Source organism: Rosa chinensis, chromosome 1, assembly GCF_002994745.2.
Source record: "Rosa chinensis cultivar Old Blush chromosome 1, RchiOBHm-V2, whole genome shotgun sequence".
NCBI lineage: Eukaryota > Viridiplantae > Streptophyta > Magnoliopsida > Rosales > Rosaceae > Rosa > Rosa chinensis.
Genome location: NC_037088.1, coordinates 42680423 through 42702895, shown reverse-complemented (window position 1 = coordinate 42702895; position 22473 = coordinate 42680423). Strand labels below are relative to the sequence as shown.

At 36.9% G+C, this 22473-nt stretch overlaps 1 protein-coding gene across 1 annotated transcript; it reads right to left on the bottom strand.

Annotated features, from left to right (window-relative positions):
• Nucleotides 1-11994: 11994 nt before the first annotated feature.
• LOC112176853 (peptidyl-prolyl cis-trans isomerase-like) lies at nucleotides 11995-19851 on the bottom strand. Its single transcript, XM_024314956.2, has 2 exons — nucleotides 19643-19851; nucleotides 11995-12492 (listed from the first exon to the last, which is right to left on the bottom strand). The coding sequence occupies exons 1-2, from the start codon at nucleotides 19757-19759 to the stop codon at nucleotides 12070-12072; spliced, it is 540 nt and encodes a 179-aa protein (XP_024170724.1). The 5' UTR covers nucleotides 19760-19851; the 3' UTR covers nucleotides 11995-12069.
• Between the last annotated feature and the right edge of the window lie 2622 nt (nucleotides 19852-22473).

The window sequence follows — 22473 nt, the reverse complement described above, 5'->3', positions numbered from 1 at the left end:
TTCGAAGAGAAATTTTATACACACACCCCTCTATACTTAATACACACCACCGCTTAATTTTTTTTGTCCAATTTTTTTCCCCAAACTTCCTCTTATGCCCTCTTTATTTTACTTAATGCACACTCTTTAGATCCATCATCTTCTTCCTTCTGCCAAATCAAACCCAAGCATGCTGCTCCTCAATCTTGCACCCTATTTCTCACGATCTCACCTCTATGACCCATACCACCATCCTCCAAGTGAAACCAAATCGAAGGCAAGCAAATGAAACTCAACAAACAATCAATGGAGACAAAGTGAGAGAAGATTTTTTTTTATATATTAATATCCCATTCGATTAACCTCCAAGATTTTCAATTAATCAATGTACCATGAGAAAGTTGAAATCACCAGGATGCTTTCAGACCGTAGACCACTTGGAGTCCTAAATATGTAGAGAAACTCAAAAGCTTAATATTCAAATTTGAATTTGTTACTTCAACCTATCAAATTCATGAAAAAAAACTTGAATAGAGTATGAGAAGTTTTTTGAGTGCATGGATAAATTAGTTGTGTCGTTATTGAATGTAGGATCTTGGTCGTCCTAGTCATCTCCAGTTCTAGGTCAAAGATTTTATTTTCTTTATTTTGTTTTCGGTTTTTTGTACGTAGTTTTCTTTTTGTTCATCTTTATCAAAAAGGGTAAAAACGTATTAAAAAAAGTTTCAAAAAATAGGGGTGTGCATTAAGTAATTTGGTATGTGTGAATAAAATTTCTCTGTTCTGAATGTTTTATGTATATATTTTATATAACGCAAGGCTTACGCCTTGTTGAGACTCTCCCGAAAACGTCCTGAACTACGCTTCAGCATTTTAAAAAATTGATTTAAATAGAATAGTTCGTTACTAATCCACTGTGGAAATGTCTAATCGTCATCTTCTACATATCTGTTCCTCCCTCAGATTGACACCCCTACCTCCATCTCTTCTCATCTTCACTCTTGTCAGTTGTCACCCATTTCATTTCCCAAAAACATAGATTTCCTCATACGTGGTAATATGCTAGATCAACGATGATTTAGTCCATGGCTACCAACGTTGTACGATTGTACCCCAATCCGTGCTAAAAAAAAAAGGGACTGAGAAGGAAGATCTCCCTATTGGGAATAGTGGATCCGAGATGAAGAGCTGGATCGAATATCAAGTAACCACCTATGAAAATTTAGTTGCAAAGACTCCATTCACAAAATGTGGTAGAGGTACTGTTATGATCAACAATTCAGTGTGGAGAAGCTATGAGATTGTTGGTTGGGTTCCAGAATGGCCCAATTGTTATTTTTGCTTTCATTGCTCTTAAAGCTTGTAGTTCCAACCGGACAGGTTCAATCTTAGGTCTTGTAATATTGGTCTTGGTGTCTCTTTCTTACTGCATTCATTTCCTGATAAATAAATAAAAAAGATTAAATTTTGTTTAGTCCCTGTACTTTGCCTCCAACATCATTTCAGTCCCTGACATTTTAATTTCATCCAAAAAAGTCCCTGAGGTCACAATTTCCGTCTGATTGATACACTTCATTTATAGGCTGACGTGGCATTAAAGTCAACGCCAACTCAGCCTTTTCAATTAGGAAATGTCCATATGATCCACGCCCTTTATTATGATTATGATGATGATTATGATTATGATTATACATGCATGTTTTATGACAGAATATAGTCATTGTTATGAGATTGTGTTACTAATATCCATGGACTGAAATGGTAATTATTAGACTATATGGATATGAAAAATTTACGCACGTGGGATATCTTGAGGATATGATGCAATTGACCGCTTTAATGAAGACCAAAGGATCGCCTTTAACACGATCATGGATGCAGTTCAGAGAAAAAGAAGTGCATTATTTTTTGTTGATGGTCCTGGTGGAACTGGGAAGACATATTTATACCGTGCATTGCTAGCAAATTTACGGAGAATGAATCATATAGTCTTAGCCACAACATCATCTGGAATAGCTGCAAATATACTGCCCGGCGGGAGGACAGCTCACTCTAGATTTAAGATTCCACTCAATGTAGATGCGTCATCTATGTGTTCCATAAGTAAATAGTCTGTTCTGGCACAACTGATACAAGACTTGACTGCAATTATTTGGGATGAGGCACCTATGACACATCGACATGTCTTTGAAGCACTTGATCGAACTTTTCGAGACATAATGGATGTCGACTTACTATTTGGTGGAAAGATAATGATTTTTGGGGGAGATTTTCGTCAAGTCCTCCCTGTTATTCCTAAGGAACGAAGTCTGAACTCATTCAAGCCTCCATTGAGAAATCAACATTTTGGGCACAGATAAAGATATTGAGACTGCGACAGAATATGAGATCCATAAATGACCACCAATTTGCAGAGTTTCTTCTTCGTGTTAGTGATGGGAGTGAACAAGTCATCAATGACGAAATGATAAGATTACCAGAATGCATGGTGGTTGCATGGGAAAGAGACCAATCTATCAATCTAATTATTGATGAAGTTTTCCCCAATTTGGGTGATCATGTAAATGATGCAAGAGCATTGATTACTCCTATAAACGACGATGTGGCGACGTGTTGAATGAAAAGATAATCAATATGTTTCCAGGTGAAGAAATTACATTGTACTCATTTGACCCTGTTGAAGATGACATTAGAAATTTGTACCAACCAGATTTTCTGAACTCAATAACCACAGGTGGGCTACCACCCCACAAGTTAACTTTGAAAGTAGGTGCTCCAATCATGCTTTTGAGGAATATTGATCCTAAATTGGGATTGTGTAACGGTACTAGATTGTTGTGCCGTGGTTCATACCAAAATCTAATTGATGCTGAGATACTAACAGGACAGTTTGCTGGGACTAGAGTTTTTCTACCTAGAATTCATTTGAAAAGTGCAGAAAATGCTGGGCTACCATTTCAACTAACAAGAAAGCAATTTCCAGTCAAACTGAGCTTCTGTTTGACCATAAACAAATCTCAAGGCCAGACTATCCCACAAGTAGGTGTTTACCTCCCAGATCATATTTTTAGTCATGGACAATTATATGTGGCATTGTCGAGAGGAGTATCGGAGTCAACCACAAAAGTTTTGGTTAAAAACGGATCCATAGTTTGTGAAGATTGTGTATTTACGAAGAATGTCATATTTAAAGAAGTTTTGCTTCATTCAAACACAAATGATAGATCATCTTCATAGGTATTTTGACATTTCTATTGATTAGACATGTACATATTTGATTAAGTTTTTTTGGATTATAACCCTGTACGTAACTTTGTGTAATTTTTTCTATGGGTTAATGCTCATACACCCCAAATCAGTGAGAATACTTCTCATACACCCCAGTGTATTTATTTTCTTCCTATCCACCCGTCTTATCAAAAACACTACCATAAGTACCCCTCCTTGCTGTCTCTAGCCATTTTTCTTTATATGTCAGGGTCAGAGTCTGTCTGCATATGCATTGTTGTTGTCATTTTCATATCTATTCCATTGTTTATATAACAAAAGTTTTAGAAACGTGGTGGGCCCATCAGAGTTTTTATTTGAATATATATGCAGAGTTAACAGTCATCCTCTGATTCAAAGGTAAACAGTACGATTCACTATTCATAATTTCGATCGTTGACAGACTTGAATTAGTTGCTATCTGTAGAAACACTAGCAAAGAATTGCAAAAAGAAAGAGAAAAGTTGAGAAAACTGAAAGACTATCTCTATAGTCTTAATAGAGAATCTCCCAACTATTGGGATATTATTTATAGGCTCTAAACTAGGATCTATAAAATAGAAGAAGAAATTGATAATCTTTTATATGTTCTAGAAATAGAACAAAAATAGAACAAAAACCTCTTGATTATTTGAGCATTGGTTAGATCCGCACTTCACTGGTATCAGAGCCTGTAAAATAGCTCAAAGGAGAACCCCTCCTTAATGGGGACACTGTCAGAATTGTTATTAGAGAAAATAAATTCTCTATTGAAATCTTCTGATGAGAAATATCAGAAGCTGTAACTAGAAGTACCTAGATGTCAGACGCATCTAGAAAAATTACCTGCTATAATCCACCAATTGGAAAGATTGGAAAACAAACTGGATTATATCAAGGAACTTCCAAAAACGGAAGAAGAAAAGCTGATAGTCGTCAGTAGAAAAATCAATGAACAGCAAAAAACGCTGGAATCTATGAAAAATATACTGAAGGACAAGAAAGTGCCTACAGTAAAAAAGAAAGCTAATGGGTTCAAACCATTAGAAAAACCAGATTCAAATCTTGTTTCAAACATGATTTTTTTGGAACCATCTACTAGTCAGACTAGTATCCGGTATGAAAACCCGGAAAAAAGAGAAATGAAGATGTTAAGCATCTTTGGAAAGAAGAAAGGAGTACAGCTCCTAAATGCAAAAGAGTTTGAATTCAATGAAATCGAACAAGAGATTACAACCCCAGCTACAGCAGGTGGAGAGATTGATCTTCTACTGATCACTCCAGCAGAAGTTGCCAGAGCCCAAGCAAAAAAATATCAATTTATGCATATTGGAGCAGTCTAAGTAGGCATAAATCTGCTTGCTCGTGAAAGCATAAACTGTTCAGTTCTGTGTGTTCTACAGGACAACAGGTTGACAGACTTCCAAGCTAGTCTGTTTGGAACCCTTGAAGCATCCTTGTGCGATCAAATAGCATATTTCAACTGCTTCCCCAACTTCACCACTAGCCTGAAAGATGCAGCTCACTGTCTACAATTGAGAGTCAAGACAGATGGGATATCCATGAAAGAAGATATGCAAGAACTCGCAATAGTATATAGAATATACTATAAATTGATGAGTTCTACAGTAGCCCCTAAAACAAGGATAACAAATATCCCAGGTCTTACTACTGGATTCCTCACCAATCAGAAGAACCATTCTCAACAGATTCATAAAGTTACTTGGAATGAAGTGACTTTTCCTCTTGAATGGAAATTATCCTGTCCAAAAAAGCAGCCGGAAAGAGCAAAAGCAAAAATCTACGAGAGTAGAAGAACTGGAGAAATCAGCCTCAACTTCGACAATCACAGAAAAAGTGATGACTGTCCTGAGAACCTCAGGATAAACAGCAGTCTTCTGAGAAGAAGCTACAGCACTAAAGAAGCTAGTGTCAGTGGTACAAAACCCACTATTGAAGAGCCAATACCAGAAGAAGATCTGGAAGCTGATCTAAACAGACCAGTCCATATGCTCACAGCTGAGAGGCTCTATGATCTCTATAAAGAAGCTGAGAATTGCGAAAATCCTGATCAATTAGAAAAACTAATCGAAGAAATGAAAGAATTCAAATTCAGAAAGACGAGAAAAGTCTTTCCTTATCAAGATATTGAAATGGAAGATGGAGAAAGCTCCAGAACTTTCAAAAGTAGAGAAAAAAGGGAAACAAAACTCCCATTTCAGAAAGCCCCCACGGGTAAAAAAGGGGAAAGAAATTCCCAAAGATTTGTCCCAGAGGACAATCTGCCTAGAGTCCCAATCACGAACTATGGCATCTGGTTAAATCTAGACAAGAGTCTAGACAAAAGAAAAACCATTGACCAATGGGTAAATAGCCTGATGATGGCTTATGCACTTACCCTTGGCAAATTTGAAGCACCAGATTTGCAGGTGTACTATGAAACTACTCTTACTGGAGTAGCGAAAAAGTATTACCTATCCTTCAAAGATACTGCCAGAGGAAGAGACTGGCTTGAAGAAATCAAAAATTCAAAGTCTCCGTATGATTTTGCAGTACCCCTGTACGATCAGTTCTGTGGAGATCTTTCAAATCTGAGTGAAAAAGCCAAAGAAACGGCAAAATCGAATATCTATGCTCTCAAAATCTGTGACATGAGATATTTCGAAGAATACTTAAATGAGTTTCAAGAATATTACTGTACAATTGGTGAACTAGAGAATACTGATCTAGTTAATCTGTTGCACAGAAAACTCCCTGAACCATGGAGAACAGCTGTGAGAGAAAGCATAGCTGAAAAACCAATTGAAAGATTTTCAGTTGGAGGAATTGCCGACAGAATCCGGCAATTACTGAAGGAGCAATGCAAAGCCAATCTTAGAGCTAAGATGGCCAAGAAACAACTCAAAGGAGTTGAAAATTTCTGTTATGGAATACCGGATATGCCCACAAACTGGGGATGTCATGAATCCAAATTCCACAGAAAGAAGAAAGAAAAATATTACTCTAAAAAATTCAAAAAGAGTAATTAGAAAAGAGATTGGAAATTCAAGAGAAGTTCCAATTACAAGAAACAGCAGGATGAAAATCCTAAAAAGAAATTCTTCAAGAAAAAGAAGAATACTCATCAGCATAAACAACCAAGCAAGAAAGCTTGCAGATGTTGGTTATGCAAAGGTGAAGGGCACTATGCCAATGAATGCCCGGAAAAGGGTAAAAGATCTACTAAAGCTCTCTTCGAAGAATATGAGCAAATAGTAGAAGTAGCAAACATGAAAGGCTACGAAATAGCCTATTCTGATGATGAAGATGACGGGTCAGTTTATTCTGCCTGGTCTGAAGAAGAATCATCATATGTGTCTAAGATAGATTCTGAAGTAGAGTACTAGGAATCCAGACAAATGAATGTTCTAAGAATCAAGAATTGGGAAGAAAGCAAAACAGAATCTCTGATGTCTTCTTATCAGGTGAACCCTGGTACATTCGTTTGTGACTACTGCTTATGTCACGAAAAGAATGGTCTCCCTATGTTTTGTGAAGAGTCTAAGAAGACTTATCACAAAGAATGCTTCATAGCTGAAGCAAGGAGAAAAACCAAGAATGGCCTTGTAAGCCAATTGGTTGAACAAGACTATGAAGAATATTTCGCTGAACAAAAGGCGAAAGAAGTAGAAACTTTGTTCCAAGAGATCATGGAACCATCTTCCTCAAAAATAAAGGAAGAAATCATCGGTGAAGAAAAAATCAATGAAGATATTGAACTGGTTGAACCACCAGAAATTGTTCCAGAAGAATGTAAACCATTCATTCCAAAGGAACAAGCTCAAGAAAATGAGCTTCAGCAATCGAAGGTCGACGTCTCTACTAGTAGATACAGCAACTACATAGAGATTGGACTAAAATTCCCTGATCACAAAAAATATCATCTACATGCCTTTGTAGATAATGGATCGGGATTTACTGTTGCAAAGAGATTTGCAATTCCAGATGAACTCTGGAAAGAAGATAAGAAAAAATCTGCTACTGGTGTTACATTTGATGGGAGCCATCTCACCATGAAAAAAGTAGCAAAAAATGTTCATATCACCATTGGTGGAGGAACAATTATCATCAAGAATGTTTGGCAATCTGAAGGCCAAGGATCTGATTTCTTGTTGGGAAATGATTTTATTCTCCAACAAAGATTTATTCAGGATGAAGAAGCGATAGGCTTCAGAAAAAGAGAACGGGTGTTCTGGGCAGACCGACTTACACAAGAAAAAAGTGTAGTAGGTCCTGATTTTACTACTCAGTATCAGAGATCGCAACAAAATAGTGGTGATCTTACCCCCTACAAACCCAAATTTGAACCCATACTCCAAATCAAATAACAAGAAGAGTTGCTTGTTGAAGAATCTTCTGAAGAAGAAGAAGAAGAAACTAGTGAAGATGAAGAAGCTAGTTTCATCCATGAGCATAACCTCAAGCACTTTCAAAACAAGCTTGAGTCTCAGAAAATTCCCACTCTTGAAAAAATCAAGAAACTACTCGAGCAGAATATCGACGTAGATCCTCAGAAGTTTTGGGAAAAAGACCCAATGGTCTGTGAATTGAGATTGCATGACATGAATGCTATCTGCCATGTCAAAGCCATTCCTTAGTACAAAGAGGAAGATAAAAAGGAATTCAGAAGTGATATTGAAGATCTCCTGAACAAAAGATTAATTCAACCTTCCACTAGCCCTCATCATGCTCCAGCATTCTACGTGAGAAATCATGCAGAAAATCTACGAGGAAAAGCTAGAATGGTGATTGACTATAGAGATGTCAACAAGAAGACTGTCAAAGACGGTTATCAAATTGCTCAAGTAAGAGTACTGATTAACCAACTCAGAGGAGCTAAAGTCTTTTCGAAATTCGATGCAAAATCGGGTTTCTAGCAGGTCAAGATGCATCTTGAGAGTATTCCTCTCACTGCATTTGGAACACCACAAGGCCATTACGAATGGTTAGTAATGCCTTTTGGTTTAAAGCAAGCTCCCTCAATCTTCCAAAGAAAAATGGATAACATCTTCAAACATGTTGCGGAGTTCTGCATCGTCTATATAGATGACATCCTGGTCTTCTCCAAAAACATAGAAGAACACATGAAACACCTCTATGAGGTTGTAAAGCTGATAGTTCAGCATGGAATCATCCTAGGTAAAAAGAAAATCTTCTTTATCCTCGATGAAGTTGATTTCCTAGGAATAAACATCAAGAATGGAGTAATAAAACTCCAACCACATATTCTTGAGAAAATCTGGAAGTTCCCAGATAGAATTCCTGATGCTAAGAGTCTAGAGAGATTCCTTGGTGTCATAAATTATGGGAGAGATTTCATCCCTAAAATCTCAGGGTTAACAACAATATTATCTCCTTAGACAAGTTCCAAAAGAAAATGGAACTTCACAGAAGATGATGAAAAAATTGTGAAGCAGATAAAAAATCAAATCTTTGCAAGAACCTCCCTCCGCTTCAACAATCATAAGAGAATGATGAAATTATCCTCTAGACAGATGCGAGTGATAATTACTGGTCCGGTGTAGTTCTAGTGAAAGTGCCTGGAACTAACATTGAAAAGATCTGTAAATTTTGTAGCGGCAAGTTCAGCCCTGCAGAACTGAATTATCCCACAGGAGAAAAAGAAATTTTGGTTGTCAAGAAAACAATTTTAAATTCTCCAGCTTTTTTTGGAAAACCCTTTACTGTTCCCACCGATTGTGCCAGAGTAAAGAATTTCAAAAATTTTAAACTTGATAAAGCTGCAGATAGAGGAAGATTAGCTAACTGGCAATTATTTCTTAACCAATATGATTATACTGTTGAATTAATTGCAGGAAACAAGAATTATCTTCCAGACTCATTGACCAGAGAAATGGCAATGTTCAGCCAGAGAGAAGATGACGAAGGTCGTAATCCCAGAAGCAGAAGGACTGGGAAAGAACAAGAACCTGAAGAGGATTCCAAAGAAACCAAAGAAAAAATTCTAAAAGGGTTTCTGCTAAGCTCTTTAGCAGAAAAGCTTAGCCTCAACTGATCAATCCCAGGGTAAAGGATTAGCTAGCCCGTCTCAAACGGCAGACGGTAAAGGCTCATCAAGACCGTTGATGGCTGCTGCTTTTCCAAAAAGCAGACCAACTCCAACTGGAGTTATAAATGTTTTTAATTATGAATTAAGAACTTTTGATACTCCTGTATTCAGAACTGGCAGGAGATTAGCTTATCACCAGAAGGCAATCCTGGATAATCTTTTATTTGCCTTTCAGGAAAGAAGCAGTGGTCTAATGTTCCCGGCACTCTTTGCTCTAGTTGAAGAGCTTTATGAGAATGTCAGACCATAGTCTGAAGAAATCCATATACAGCAAAGTGCTGTAAGAAAAGAAAAAATTCACTTCCTTGAAAGTCCAGAAAGTGCTAGGGTCCCGATCATGGCACTCAATGAATCAGATTGGCATGAATTCCACAATCTGATAGGAAGGCATAATTCAAAAGACTTAGATCCTCCAACTCTCTTTATTGTTTCAGGACCATACGTTGGAAAATACTTAGTCAATGTTCAGAGTGAACATCCTCAAGAACACAAGCTATGGCTTGTTGAAAATGGTTTTGTCCATAATCTGTGGACTAAAACAAATGATGATCTGAAAGGTTTGCAGCCTATTATTGTCAACACAGTGAAAAATATCAGAAAAAATGACTGTATGCTTCGTCTGAAGTTCAGAACCACTCCTCCAGAATGGATCCAAAAGGCAAACAGCGAGGTTGAATATATTCCTCTATATCATTATGTGAGAATAATTCAAAGAAAATATCTTCAACCAGCCTGTGTAGGGTACAATGGCCAACCAAACTCAAGCATTCCCTGAATGAAGGCCATGGCTCTAGAATACATCAAGAAGATCATCTCTGAAGATATCAGCAATACCTTCCTGGCAGCAGGAGAGAAAATTATTATCACTGCTTACGATCATCCTGACGTAGTCAGCAGTGACCTATTCCTATCTCTTACCAGAAAAGAGATAGATTCGATTATGGCATGCATGCATTGGGTGGAAAAGCTTGAAACTGACAACCACTACAAGATGTATGTTGATACAGACGTCGAAGATAATGCTACCACTGTTAGAATGGCCCAGGCAGACAACAACTCCTTTGTCTTTGGCCACAATTCAGAAACAGATGAGAATATGTAACATCACGAGAAAAATCACGGGTGAAAGAAGAAAGCATCAAGACAAAAGGCAATTGTTATCTTTTCAAAAAGATACTTTTTGCTTTTCAGAAAGAAGAAAGTGAAAAACATTTCAGCCAACCACTTTTGCTCTTCTTGTCCGACCTCTACCAGCAAGAGCACTCAGAAAAGCAGGAGTTCACGGAGTTGTTCTGTACATTTTTATGTTTTGAATTCTAGTTTGAGTTCCGCTCCCTATATAAGGAGCCTTAGCTTCTCTTAGAAGGCATTCGAAGATTATTCAAAAATTCCCATATCAATATTATATTAGAAAATTGAGTAGAAGAATATTCTCTCAAGAAGAAAGAAAGCCATAGTATCAGTGTGTTTTCTGTTCGGTGTGCAGTAGTGTGCTTTCAATACAAGTAAGTTCTGTTTTCATTCTTATGGATAGCTAAACAGTTTTTGCTGTTTACATGAGAATGAAGCTCTGAATGTTTAAACCTGTATGTATATTTGAATAAATAAATTCAGATGGTTGTTCACCCACTTCTTTAACCTATATAATCAGCATTATATTTCTTTAAGTATAAATGTTGTTATCATTGCATTCCATAAGCATCGTTGTTTCTAAATGCATGCATCCTATAACAGCCTAAAAGTTCTAATAATTTTGTTTCATCTGGAAAGACCCAATCTTAGAACCAAAAGTTAGACCAAGCAGCAGTGATTCCGCCTGTCAAAGTGACCGTTAGGCAAGAGGCCGCTAGGTGAAAAAGTTGGGCATGTTGAAGGCTAGTCTTGTTTGAATTTTTGTCGTCTAAGGTAGAGTTTTTTTTGTTGAACAATATTGTTAAGACCAAGGGTCGACATAGGATACAAAAGACATTTTTCCAGAAAAATCTTCTCTTTTGGTCTTTGTCTATCAGTAATAGTGTAATACAAAAGTTTTTGGCAGTTGGGAAAAATACAAGAGCTTTTTGGGTATAAGGGAAAAGACCATTTTTCTATTTATAGGAATGGTACAAGATCGTCGCCCTCAACAAAAGAAAAGGTTCTAAAGAGACGAGGGCTTTAGGAGGCATATTTCCGTATTTTTCATGTGGTGGTGCATGGGAAAATCAGTAAAAATAAACATTATTATCTCAGTCAGCTTATTTTGAAAGAGTGAAACAAAAAGAACTCTTAAGCTCTACTTCTTTTCCTTTAAATATGTTTTTATTTTGTGATAGTTAACCAATTTCAATAATAAGTGTATTAGGTTCCAACCAATAAAATTATATATATTTGTATATATAGGCTCATATTTTTATATAATGGATTGCTAAAGACATATTTGTTCCAACTATTTATGTTTTTTGCTTATAAATTGCTAAAGACGTATACAATATACAATATTTTATATTTTATAATATCTGTATAGAGTAAAAGTTAGATAATATGCAACACATAAATAATAATATTGCCACTCATGAATAACATTTCAAATATGCTTAACAAAAGAGGAAGAACAACATGCACGCGCGAGTATATACACGACAAATGTATAAAAAAAAAAACGACAAATGTATATACAAATAAACGACAAATGTAACATAAAATAAACGACAATACCCAACATAAAATAAACGATCGCCGATCTAAGAAAGCTGGCCTCAGTAGGCAATCAAAACAGGCTTGGCGGTCCTTCCAGCGCTAGACCCAACCTTCTTGGCGGTCCTAACCTTCTCGACGTTCTTGACGGTCGACACAACCTTCTCGGCGGTCCAAACCTTCTCGATGTTCTTGACGGTCACAACCTTCTCGGCGGTCCTAACCTTCTCGATGTTCTTGACGGTCACAACCTTCTCGGCGGTCCTAACCTTCTCGATGTTCTTGACGGTCCTTCCAGCAATAGACACAACCTTCATGGCAGTCCTAACCTTCTCGATGTTCTGGGCGGTCCTAACCTTCTCGATGTTCTTGGCGTTCTTGGCGGTCCTTCCAGGGCTAGACTTAACCTCCTTGATGTTCTTGACGACGCGGGGGGTGGAGGTCCTTCCCGAGCGGTCTACGCCCTTCTCGCCGGTGCAGAGAGCTGTAAGATCAAATATGGACATAACACATATCATCATAAAGTAATTGATGATTAGCTTAATATCAATCCTAGTTTAACATGGATACAAACAGTAAATCAATACTAGTGACTTAATGAATAGTGTATCAATTCATTAAGGATAGTAATCTATTGCTTAGTCTACAAGGAAGGCTACAAGTTGTGATACATTAAGAATCTAACTAGGAAACCTAAACCGATATGGATAGCTTTAATGGGAAGCTTCTTGAGGTTTAAGTTACCTATATATACAGATGAATTGGTCCCTGATTACTACCGACGTTTTGCATATTGTTCTGTCCATTGAGAAGCAAGTTGGTAAGTAACAGAAGGCTATATTCAGTGTTTGTGTTTGCAGTTGCATAAGATGGAATCCATGCCAGTAATTGCTGAAGGTAAGCCTTAATCCCTTTTATGATTGTGTGCATATGTTGTGAGCATGTATATGGTCATTTTACAATTGGTATCAGAGCATAGGCTCACAAGTATCAAAATCGTTTTAGGGTTTTGCAAAACAAACACCAAAAAAAAAAAAAAAAAAAAAAAAGGGGTTTTTGCTTTACGGACCAAGTCACTGATCAGGTAACTGACCATGTAACTGGTCATGTAACTGATCAAGGTAAGTTACTTAAGTCAATTGCTGCATCTGGTTAAATATCAAGTTCACTCTTCCGCTGTGATTTTTAGCAGCAAATTGGGGAAAAAGCAAAAACAGGTTTTTCTGTGAAATTGATTTCGATTCATAGCATGATAATTGAATTTTGATTGTGCTCAAGAACACTAGTTGCATTCCCGGCGTGCGTTAGGTTAGAGTAGATGGTGACCGGATGAAATTTACAATTTCTTGATTGTTCTGTGGTTCTTGGAATCGAAACAATTTTGATTGTGCTTGAATATGCATGATGAATTGATTGATGATATGGTATTGTATCTGTGATTGTGTAAAAATTGCATGAAGAACAAAAATCTCCCAGATTTTGTTTACACATTATTAAAATTGACAGATACGAGAGCTTAATTTTCTTACAAGGATGAATCTGGGTAGAATATAAAGTTAAAAGCTCATGGGTTTTGTGGTTTTCTGTTGGCATAAGTGATTATGATGCACAAAGCATTCTTCATTGATGTTGGCAGAAAACGATGATCAGGTAACTGACCAACTAGTCAGGTCACTGACCAAGTAACTGGTCGGGTCACTGACCAAGTAACTGGTCAGGTCACTGACCATGTAACTGGTCAGGTCACTGACCATGTAACTGGCCAGGTCACTGACCATGTAACTGGCCAGGTCACTGACCATGTAACTGGCCAGGTCACTGACCATGTAACTGGCCAGGTCACTGACCAAGTAACTGGTCAGGTAACTAATCAAGTAACTGATCGAATAACAAAACTGAAATTGTGTTTTGTGTTTTAAAACTATGCTTCAGTTTTATCTTCCAAAGAAGTGGTCAAGTATGGTTTTAGAATACAAAACAGCAATATGCGTGCTTGATGAAAATAAATACGGATACTTAGAAATTTTTCTTCTGTCTAAAGATGTGGATAAATTTCTTTGGATAACTTGTTTTCATTGAACATGGTATATTGATAAAGAACTCCAGGATGTTATGCTTCTGCTCAAAAGTGTTGCTTAACATTATTTTTGGTTATGGACTGATATGAATGCAAGTATGGATTGTTTAGGTTTTCTGTATGTTCTTGTTTTGGTTGCTTAAAGCTAAATAAAACACAGAAAACTTAAAGTTATTTTCTTTACAAATTGAGAACTCACACGAATTTTTGTTTTGCTCCTTAGGTAACTCTTACATGAACTTGAACAGTGTCTTGATGTTAACTGGAACCAACTATAGAGCTTGGCTAGATTCTGTAGAAAACTATATGGGAATGCATGAGAACATAGACTATTGCTTCACTGAGGATAAACCTGAAGAGTTAACTGAAAAGAGCACTAAGAAGGAAACTGATCTTTACAAGAAGTGGCATAGATCCAATAGAATGGCTAAGAACCTCATTCGTACCTCTATGTCCAAGACTGTCAGAGGAAGTATAGAAGAACCTGAGCTAGCATCAGATTTTTTGGAACTCATAGGTGCTAAGTTTAAAGAAAGTGAAAAGGCAGAAGCTGCTAGGCTAACCAAGGAGTTTCATGATTTGAAGTACATGGGTTCAGGGGGAGTTAGAGAGCATATTATGAAGATGATCAATATAAATGGCAGACTCAGGGAGCTCTTGATGGGGGTTAGGGATGAGCAGGTAGTGCATTATGCACTACATTCCTTGCCTAACAGTTTTAGTCATCTTAGGACCAGTTACAACTCTCAAAAGGGAAACTGGACTCTAGATGAACTTATATCCATCTGTGTGGATGAAGAATCTAGGATCAAGGAAGAAAAGGAACCTGCTACAACCATTAACCTCATTGAGAAGCCTAAAAGGAAAAAGCCCCAAAATAAGCTCAAGCCTATCAAAGCCATAACTAAGAGTTCAACAGCTGCAGTGGCCAAGGAAAATAGGCCATTTAGGTTCAAGTGCTACTTTTGCAAAAGAGTAGGACACATGAAAAAGGACTGCACTGGCTATAAAAATTGGTTAGCCAAAAAGGGTAAGATTTTTTCTAATACAGTTTTTTCTTTAGAAATTAATCTTATAAATGTTGAACCACAGTCTTGGTGGATAGATTCAGGCTCACCTATTCATATTACTAATTCTTTGCAGGGATTCATAAGGAGGAGAATCCCAAAAAGTGATGAAGTGAACCTGTGTGTAGGCAATGGCATGAGAGTGGCAGTCAAGGCTATTGGAACCTTAAAGCTCGATTTAGGATTAGGAAAATTGTTAGTTTTGGACAATGTTTTTTATGTACCTTCCATGAGAAGGAATTTGGTTTCGGTTTCTCTTTTAGTAAAATCTGGTTGTAGACTTGTTATGGATAGTAATGGAATTTTTATTTCTAAAAATTCTGTTCAAATTGGTTCTGGTGTTATTATGAATGATTATTTACAGTTAAATTGTTCAATGGCTCAACAAGAAATTTTGCTTGTTGAAAATAACACAAACAGTACTAACACTTTAATAGGTGTTAAAAGAACCAAACTAAATGAAAAGTCTGCATTTTTATGGCATAGAAGACTCGGCCATGTTTCAAAAGAGAGACTGAAAATTTTGGTGAAAAACAACATCCTAAATGAACTTGATTTTTCTGATCTAACAGACTGTGTTGAATGCTTTAAGGGAAAAATAACTAATACTAGAAAGAAGACTGCATATAGAAGCCAAAATTTATTAGAACTCATACACACTGATATATGTGGACCATTTAGGCATCAAACTATCTGTGGGAATGTGTATTTTATCACATTCATTGATGACTTTTCTAGATACAGTTATATTTATCTACTTTCAGAAAAGGCACAAGCATTGAAAGCCTTTCAAATCTTTAAGTCTGAGGTAGAAAATCAACTAGAAAAGAAAATCAAAACAGTAAGGTCAGATAGAGGGGGAGAGTTCTATGGAAAGTACACTGAATCCGGCCAACAAAAGGGTCCATTTGCCTTGTTTTTGCAAGACAATGGAATTAAAGCTCAATACACAACACCCTATAATCCACAACAGAATGGTGTTGCAGAGAGAAAGAATAGGACTCTTTTGAACATGGTTAGATGCATGATGTGTACAACTGGTTTGCCTAAATTTCTGTGGGGTGAGGCTTTAAAAACTGCAAATTATATTTGCAACAGAACACCTAGCAAAGCCATAGAAAATACTGCTTTTGAGCTTTGGTGTGGCAGGAAACCTAGTCTTCATCACTGTCATGTTTGGGGATGTCATGCAGAAGCTAGGATTTATAATCCAAGCTTGAATAAACTTGACCCCAAAACTGTTAGTTGCTATTTTGTAGGTTATCCAGATAAATCTAAAGGCTATAAGTTATATTCTGCTCATCATTCACCTAGAATTTTTGAAACACATCAAGTAAAGTTTCTAAGTGAAAAAGTTCACAATACAAACCTTGAGGATTTAACCTCAGTTTTTGAGGAAATTGTGTCAGATGAGAATTTAAGTGTAGCATTGCCTTTAGAACAAGATGTAACTGATCATGTCACTGGTCACGTAACTGACTATGTCACTGACCAAGTAACTGTCCCTGGTCGAGTAACTGGTCAAGTGACTGACCATGTCACTGACCAAGTAACTGTCCCTGGTCGAGTAACTGACCATGTCACTGACCATGTAACTACCCAAGTAACTGTACCTGGTCAAGTCACTGCCCATGTCACTGACCAAGTAACTGACCACGTAACTGGTCAAGTAACTGAACCTCAAAATCCTCCAGTAGCTCAACCTAGAAGATCACAGAGAGCAAGAAAACCAACTTATGGGGGGGAAGAGAGTGACTACATTGTTTATCTACAAGAAGCAGAAATTGAAATGGACTGTGCAGAGGACAATGATCCAACTACATTTAATCAGGCCATTGAAAGTAGTGAATCTCATCAATGGCAGCTAGCAATGGAAGCAGAAATTAATTCCATGAGTCAAAATGCAGTTTGGGAATTAGTTGAACCTGACCCCAACCAGAAGCCTATAGGTTGTAAATGGGTTTTCAAAACCAAAAGAGATGCAAATGGCAATGTAGAGAGACATAAAGCAAGATTAGTTGCCAAGGGTTTTACACAGAAGGAGGGCATTGACTTTACTGAGACTTTTTCTCCAGTTTCTACAAAAGACTCGTTTAGGATAATCATGGCTTTAGTGGCTCATTTTGATATGGAGCTGCACCAGATGGATGTTAAAACAGCTTTCTTGAATGGCGAACTAGATGAAGTGATTTATATGAGGCAGCCAGAAGGGTTTGTACAAGCTGGAAGTGAAAACTTAGTGTGTAAGTTAAGAAAATCAATTTATGGCCTAAAACAAGCTTCTAGACAGTGGTACAAGAAATTTGATTCTGTGATTTCTACTTTTGGATTTACAGAAAATCTTGTTGATGAGTGTGTTTATTTGAAGACTGTTGGGAACAATTTTATTTTTCTGGTACTCTATGTGGATGATATACTTTTGGCTAGCAGTAACATTAAATTGCTTAAAGATACTAAGAGTTTTCTGTCAATGAATTTTGACATGAAAGACTTAGGAGAAGCATCCTATGTACTAGGTATTGAGATTAAAAGAGATAGGGCACAGAGACTACTTGGTTTGTCTCAACACAATTATATTACCAAAGTTTTAAAGAGGTTTGGTATGGAGAAGTGTGCAGCTGGAGAAGTTCCCATGTCCAAAGGAGATAAGTTAACCAAGAAGCAAAGTCCCAATAGTAATGTTGAAAAGGAAAATATGGAGTCAAAGCCTTATGCCAGACTTGTAGGAAGTCTCATGTATGCGCAAGTCTGCACTAGGCCAGACTTGTCTTTTGCAGTAGGGATTTTGTCAAGATTCCAATCTAATCCAGGCCATGAACATTGGGTAGCTGGGAAGAAAGTGTTGAGATACCTGCAGAGAACTAAAAGCCATATGCTAGTTTATAGGCAAGTGGAGGATCTGAAACTCATAGGATTCTCAGACTCGGATTTTGCAGGGAATTATCCAGACTCCAAGAAGTCGACTTGTGGATATGTGTTCATGCTTGCAGGAGGTGCTATTGCTTGGAAAACCATGAAACAAACACTTGTTTCAACTTCTACTATGCAAGCTGAATTTATTGCAGTATATGAAACTGTGTGTGAAGGACTTTGGATTAGGAATTTTCTCATGCAGACCAAAGTATTGAGTCACATTGTGGCTGGAACACTTGCGATTTATTGTGACAATGAGGCTGCAGTTTTCTTTAGCAAGAACAGTAAAAGGTCAAATAATTCCAAGCATATTGATCTAAAGTATTACAGTGTTAGAGAAAGAGTAAAGCATGGTGAAATAGCTGTTTTGAGTATTGACACAAATTCACAGCTAGCAGATCCTTTCACCAAGGCATTGTCAGTAGCAGCATTCCAGAAACATACAGCAAGCATTGGAATTTTAGCTAATTTAGATGCTTAGGTTCAGTAGAGAGTTAGTCCAGTTGGAGCATTTAAAATTCTAAGGTTTTTTGAGTTCTTGTGTTTTAGTTGTGATCTTTTATTTTGTTTATCACAACTTGTTTGTAATGACAGATTTTATTATTAATAAATTTTGAGGTATTTTCAGATTTTGGTTATTACTGCAGTTTTTGTTGAATGTTCTGAAAATTATCGATTTTGTGTTTAAAGTTATACTTGCTATCAGATGGCTTAAATCATGTGAAGCATGATGTTAAGGTTCAAGCAATATCTTTAAGCCATCAGTGTTCAGTAAATTTGCTTGAGTTTTTGGTTTTAGAAACATAAAGTAGGACCTAATATATGTTTACTTGTTGATACACATTAACATATATTGTATCACTTCTGGTTTGACATATGTGGATTGCAGGAGCTTGTGTTTGTGGTTTTGAAACTCTGCATTTTTGTTAAAATGTATACTGTTTCTTGCTCTGCATAAGTAACTGTGATCTGACCATGTTGGAATGGATTTTCGATTTAAGTTTGTTATCTGGCGCGCACTTCAGTAAGTTAAGTAGGTTTTGATGTTCTCTGGTGCAAATCATCGAGCATGATATGTGTGAGTCCAAGGGGGAGATTGTAAGATCAAATATGGACATAACACATATCATCATAAAGTAATTGATGATTAGCTTAATATCAATCCTAGTTTAACATGGATACAAACAGTAAATCAATACTAGTGACTTAATGAATAGTGTATCAATTCATTAAGGATAGTAATCTATTGCTTAGTCTACAAGGAAGGCTACAAGTTGTGATACATTAAGAATCTAACTAGGAAACCTAAACCGATATGGATAGCTTTAATGGGAAGCTTCTTGAGGTTTAAGTTACCTATATATACAGATGAATTGGTCCCTGATTACTACCGACGTTTTGCATATTGTTCTGTCCATTGAGAAGCAAGTTGGTAAGTAACAGAAGGCTATATTCAGTGTTTGTGTTTGCAGTTGCATAAGATGGAATCCATGCCAGTAATTGCTGAAGGTAAGCCTTAATCCCTTTTATGATTGTGTGCATATGTTGTGAGCATGTATATGGTCATTTTACAAGAGCACGGAAGTTCTCGGCGGTACGGGGGGTAGTGTCGGCGTAGAGCTCCATGACGATGCGGCTGGCCGGCTGGCCTCCGATCTTCATGTCGAAGAAGACCTTAGGGTTTTGAGCAGCCATGGATGCGAGGAATCGAGAGAGAGCTAGGGTTTCAGAGAATTTGGGGAAATAGGGTTTGTGATTTGCGTGGACGAGGTCACGAGCCTTGAGGGGTTTACGCGGTGAATATCTGTGGCGAGGTCGTCTCAGCCGTTGGATGTGGGCACGTGGGGTGATCCGAACGGGGAATGAGTTAACCGGGGTTTGGGTTGGGTTGGATGTGTTTAACCAGGGTTTGGTTTCGGGACGAGGTGAGAGTATATGCTTTTGGTCCTTTTGGATAGGGTTGGTGGACTTTTCGTGAGGAAGATGGACGACGTCGTTTTTTGAGGTGGGGCAGATGGTGTGAAAAAGCGTGCCACAATTTGACTGGTTTTACTGACACTGTGATGGGGATTGAACGGTCCGTATTTTCACACACTAAAGGGTCCGAAAGTTCTTTCGCTGACAATCCGGATCATGTTCCAAATATGATATCCATGGATACCACCAACCCATGAATTGGATCCGTTTAATGTGTGAACACATGAAACATGTGTAGACTTGAAAGGGAGTATCAGAGTCAACCACAAAAAGGGATCGAACCATGTCTGTGGCCCTTTCGAGGCTCCGGCGAGGCATTAGGGATAAAGTAAGAATCAACCGGTCAAATTAGAAAATATAGTGTGAAGAATACATTTTATCCAAAAAATGGGAGTATTGTTGTAAATATTATTATCTATGTGGATGTCCATATAAATACTCATTAGTTATGTATTTTGATATAAACCCTACCTCTACATAAAGGAGGCTAATGAGATTGAATGATATACTTTTACTTCCTCTCAACTATTCTTTCTATATCTCCTCTCTACTTTATAACACGTTATCAGCACGCTTTGTTCTATTTTGTTTTCATTTAACTCTATGATGATCCATGAGGTTAATGGTGCAATTCCATTGCTTTGACCAATAACTTTGATCTATGAGTTTTATCTTGTTTATTGATTTTATTTATCGCAAACTCGTTTGATCAAACCTTCGTATTGATCAATAACGATAACTTAGTGCATGATATATATGATTTGTTTTATTGGATTTATCATCTACATGTTCTTCTTTATCTAGTAAATGAGTATACCGGTAGATCTTATATATATATGTGTGTGTGTGTGTGTGTGTCTATCGAATTGCTTGGATATACATGATACCATGATGAACAGTTAGCGTTCATGTCCAATGAAAGTTTCTTGCGATACCAATTTGGTTTATCATTGTGATCATTGATTTATATCTAATTATATTGATCCCCTAAATATGCATGAGATATGATCATATATGAGAGCAAATCATGTTTTGTTTTACTGTGAATATCAATATACTAATGGTCTCTGTGTATAGGTTGGTTTGGTATTTATTGATTTACATATACCTCAATTCTCATGTAGATAGAGAACTGCGAGACCATACTTAGACATGGGTTCTCTCAAGTAAGGATTTGTGACGGCACAAAAAGTAGTGCGCAGGCATATATTTAAGAGGGCAGATTCGTTTGTTCGATTATTGGCATATTGGTCTTATATTATCTGATTTTCAGCCACCCATCTCTTACATGTATTATGTCTTACTCATATATCCGATAAGCAAAGTTTCTAATGCAATATTGCTGTGTTGCTTGACATTCATTAACTTGAACAATACATATCTCGATGGTCGCAACATAGCATTGGGAAAGCATACCTACGATACAACAGTATGTTTTTATTTTATATGCAGTCATTTTACATGATATATATTGATGTACTTTTTCAAGTTTGATTCAACTAAATTTTGTAATCACAATTGATCGAAACTTCATGTTTCTAGATTCGATTACATGAGGACCTGAAGTTCCTCCATAATTATACAATGAGAAATTACGACATGGAGTTCCTCACAACTTATGCAATTAACGAGGGCCAGAAGATCCTCAACGTTATATAAACTCATCTTAATCCTCAATTATAAGAGGGCTTGAAGTTCCTCTAATTTTTTTTCAATAATGGGATTCAAACCACCTCAAGAAGCTGTAGTTTGAGGATGGAGACTAAGTCAATGCCAGAAGCCTCTTGACTATATATTTTTTTTATAAAGAGAATTTGTCCAGAAGACAATATTGCTTCCTTGTGCAATTTGAAGACAGATAGAAGATTTTCATGAACCAGACTCGAAGTTCTATGTATTCTCTTCATTACTGGAACCAGAAGTTTCCATTATTATTTTATTTATTTGCTCGCTATCTATTAATTTCTTTTCTTTCATTAAGTATTTTTTTTTTGTTGCTCATACGGACCAGCAGTCCTATACCTCAAACATATGAATTTTGAGTGTAATATTTTTGAACCAGAATTTCAAAATTTCATAGTAGAACATGAAGTTCTAACAGTAAAACTCAAATCCGAAGCTTTGAGTATAAAAGTGAACTTGAAGCTTCACTTTAGTCACCTCGAGCCTGAAGTTTCGAAGACCAAATTTATTTGAACCCGAAGTTCAAATTACGAAATCTTAGAACTTGCAGTTCGTAGAAAAAAATTCGAACTTGAAGCTTCGATTACACATATGATTCATTCATAGTTTATTTGACTTTATGTCAACTCGAACTAGAAGTTTCGAGTAAATTTTCATATGTCGATTGATATATTCTTCTTTATGTCTGCTTAAAGCATTCCACCTTAGAACCTGAAGTTCTAATTGTGCAGACTCGAGTCTTAAGTTTC

What these genes read in the sequence shown, in the direction of transcription:
- LOC112176853 (XM_024314956.2), bottom strand. Translation starts at nt 19,759, where the DNA reads ATGGCTGCTCAAAACCCTAAGGTCTTCTTCGACATGAAGATCGGAGGC. An exon ending in GTACCGCCGAGAACTTCCGT is followed by an intron (nt 12,493 to 19,642) that starts GCTCTTGTAAAA and finishes TTTGATCTTACA; the next exon opens with GCTCTCTGCACCGGCGAGAA.